The following is a 3882-nucleotide window of genomic DNA, read 5'->3' as shown; positions in this document are numbered from 1 at the left end:
ATCTCAATTTCCTTCATCTATAATATCACATTTAGCCTAATAATTAGTCACACTATTCATACGGGTCCAAAAATCATATTTTTAAAAATTTTCATTGACCCCTAAACTTTTGCATATTTGCACTTTTGCCCCAAGGTTCAGAAATTAAACTTCATCCTATTTTCTTATGTTTAATGACATGCTGATCATTTTTCCCTTCTATGGAAACATCAAATTCTCACTCTAACATGTACTTATGACTATTAGGTATTTTTATCGATTAAGCCCTTTTTCTCGTTTTAACTTAAAACCGAGTAGCACAAGTTGTCTAACATAATTTAAAATGTCATATTCTATCATAAAACACCAAAATACACAAATTTTACCTATGGGTATTTTTCCAAATATGGACCCTAGGTTGAATTATTGCTAGCATAAGCTAAATCAAGTTACCGGACTCCAAAAACGTAAAAATCATTAAAAACGAGGCTAGAACGGACTTACAATCGAGCTTGGAAGCTTTGAAAACCTAGCCATGGAGTCTCCCTTGGTATACACATCCATGGTGAAGAAGATGAGCAAAATTGGCTTTTAATTTTGTATTTTAATTCATTTTACCCTTAAATGACCAAAATGCCCTTACTACTAAACTTTCCAAAAATTCCATTCATGTCCAATATTTGTCCATAAACTTTGAAATTGGTCAAATTGCTATTTAAGTCCTCCTAATTAATATTTCAAAACAATTTCATACTAGAAACTTCGAGAATGCAAGTTTTGCAACTTATTTAATTTAGTCCCTAACTTCAAATTAAGCACTTTATGCATAGAATTTCTTCACGAAATTTTCACACAATCATGAAATCATATCATAGACCTCAAAATAATCATAAAATAATTATTTCTATCTCAGATTTGTGGTCACGAAACCACTATTCCATTAGGCCCTAATTCGGGATATTACAGTTTAGATTAATTAATAATATTATAAAAATATATAGACTAAATATTGATATTAAAAATTAAAGTATATGCAAATAAATCTAACATTTAAATATATTAGAGAGACCAAATTAAAAATTAACCATGTATTAATAGGAAATAATAATAATAATAATAATAATAATAATAATAATAATAGAAAGAAAGAAAGAAAAAAGGAAGGAAATAATGCATACTTAGTGGCGTTTTAGCAAAAAAACGTTGCAAACATGTATTTATAGTTTAAACTTTGTCGTTTTGAAGCTTTGTTATTAGTGGCGCTTTCATAAAAATGCCACAAAACATCTATTAAGAGAATGTAAAACGGCATCGTCTACATCCTTGTTATTAGTGGCGCTTCTATAAACGCCGCAAAAGGTGAGAATTACCGGCGTTTGCTCTACAAATGCCACAAAAATCTATTAACAGATTGCAAAACGACGTCGTTATTACCTTGTTATTAGTGGCGCTTTTTATAAAAATGCCACAAAACATTTAAAGAGATTTCAAAACGTGGTCGTTTTATAGTCTTTTATTAGTGGCGCCTTTATAAACGCCACAAAAGGTTTGAAATACCGGCGTTTTCTCTAGAAACGCCACAAAAAACCCCAATTTCCTTTTACTTTTCCCCAGTTCAGTTTACCCCGATTAGTTTTCCCTTTGCTTCGTCTGTTTCAAAAATCCCCTAAAATTCCCCATTACTTCCAAACCCTAATTTCAAAAATCCCCTATAATTTCCCCTAAAGAGATATCCTCAAATCGTTTTCCGCGAAGTCCTTTTGATTTGCTCTGCTATCAGTAGTTTTCCCATAACCCCAAATCAAAATTTTTGATTTTGCACCCTAACTGCATCTGCATCTTCCCCAACTTAAACCTGATTTCATTCCCCCATTTACCTAATTTATTTTCTCTCATTTTCCCTAACTGCGTCTGTGTCTGGGTCTGCGTCTGCCTCTCCTCTCCGCCACTTCCGCTGCAATTTCGAGTCCTATAGGTATTGTTCCTAATTATATGGACAGTTTATTTAGTTTAATTTAGTCCCTTTGAAAATGGATAATGCATGTCATCGTTGTGATTACAATGTGATGTTACAATTTTTTTACAATCTCGTGATTACAATTGTTGTTATATTGATGTTGTGATAATGCACGTCATATCTTTCTTTCTCAATATCATGAAATATCGAGGTTAGTTCCTTTCCCTTTTTTCTGTTTTCTTTTGTTTAATTCATTGTCTGTGATTATGGATTTGTATTATTTAGTTCAATATGCATGGGTTTTTTCTTTAATTTAATTTGGTATTGATTAATCTTGAGAATTGGTATGGTTGAAATGACCTAATTTTGATAGTTATTATTTAAAACTGCAAACTCTTTTTATGAATTTGAATATTGTTGTATCAGTGAATGCTTATGCTTATGTATGGCAAAGAGTTGAACCTCAATAAGCATATTCATTTAATTGGTTTATACACATTATTTGGATGTCTAATAAAGAATTTGAGTGTTGAAAGACATCGATTCATTTTTTAGACTAAACAAGTTATCATAATAATTGAAGATTAATCCTTTTTGTCACCTCAGTAAGCTTGTCTTGTATGAAATTTGAGGGCAATGGGTATTTATTAATAAGATGCAGTGGTGATATGATAATAGTTCTTTTTCCTTTCTTATTCTGGTTTATTTTCAGTTTTACTTGATACTTAAGTGTTTAGATTTATTACTGGAATCCATGCTTCCATCTTCAGTTGCCTGGTTAGTTTATCAATATGATGTGGAAGGAATTATGCAAAATTTCTTCCTTGTTTTGTCAACCGTAGTTTTTGTTTATTTGAAGCTTTGAAAACCATTAGGCATCGTGCTCTTTTCGATGAATTAGTGCTGTTGTAATCTCATGAACTAAGTGGCTGCGAATCTAGTTGTCATGATACCTAGAGTTGTGACTACTGCTACTTTTGAATCTATTGCTTCTGGCTGTGTTTTTGACTTCTTTGTAAATTTCATTTTGAAAGGATACATAAAGAACTTCGAAGTTCATGATCCACATAGAGTGAGCAGGATAACAGTTGACCTGCAAGGAAGGGTAAACGATTGTCGGGCACTCACTTACAGGCAGGACTTCAAAGCAAAGGATATCGAAAAATACAAAACACTTAAACTTCCAACTCGTCAGGTTTGTTAAGAATCCATGTGTCTCTGGTGTTTCAATTATTCATTGCCAATTTAATGTAGAAAGTGCTCGATACAGAATGTAGATGCAGCATCTATGTTTGTAGAATCTGCATGTCATGCAAGGGTGAGATCTTCTAGTTTGATACTCACCTTGTTTATTTTCTTATTATGTACAGTGGGGTTATGTTGTGATTTCAACTCCGGATGGTGTTTTGGATCATGAAGAAGCCATTCAAAGGAATGTAGGTGGGCAGGTTCTGGGTTATTTTCATTAGACTTGTTTATCTTTCTGATAGTTGTTTGAGCTCTGCTTTATCTGAGAACTTTCAATCAAATATCTATTTGAATTTGGTATCGTTTAAAATGGAATATTAGAATATATAACTTTTGGTTTGATGCCTGTATTTGTATTTGAGGATTAGAATTTTACAGTGTTTGCTCCATTGGTAGCCTGCTATCTAATGTTTTTCACTTGAAATGTCATAAGCTCATTCACATATATTCAGGCTTAAGCTGCCAATCCAATTTTAAGACATTTGCATCTCCATAGTTTTTGCCTTCAAAGTGCTCCTTTTATCAAGGTAAACATTGTCTTCCCTAACATTTATGTTTCTTTCAACATGTTTTTCCTTTTATGTTTTTAATGTTTATGATTAAATATTCAACATCTCTAGAAACTGAATCATGCATTCACCTTTAACATGAGGTTTTAGAAAGTTTAAGACTTGATTCATCAAATTAGTTGAACCATG

At 32.1% G+C, this 3882-nt stretch overlaps 1 protein-coding gene across 1 annotated transcript; it reads left to right on the top strand.

Moving 5' to 3' along the window:
- Nucleotides 1-2089: 2089 nt before the first annotated feature.
- Nucleotides 2090-3608, top strand: LOC107887938 (40S ribosomal protein S15a-5-like; the record flags this gene model as incomplete). The annotated part of the gene is made up of 3 exons (XM_016812152.2): nucleotides 2090-2147; nucleotides 2971-3131; nucleotides 3307-3608. Coding segments are annotated over 3 exons (318 nt in total), but the record flags the coding sequence as incomplete, so codon positions are not given.
- Between the last annotated feature and the right edge of the window lie 274 nt (nucleotides 3609-3882).

Source organism: Gossypium hirsutum, chromosome A03 (assembly GCF_007990345.1).
Source record: "Gossypium hirsutum isolate 1008001.06 chromosome A03, Gossypium_hirsutum_v2.1, whole genome shotgun sequence".
In the NCBI taxonomy this organism is placed as follows: Eukaryota; Viridiplantae; Streptophyta; class Magnoliopsida; order Malvales; family Malvaceae; genus Gossypium; species Gossypium hirsutum.
The sequence above is the reverse complement of the archived record's forward strand: the minus strand, read 5'-3'. Positions and strand labels throughout refer to the sequence as shown.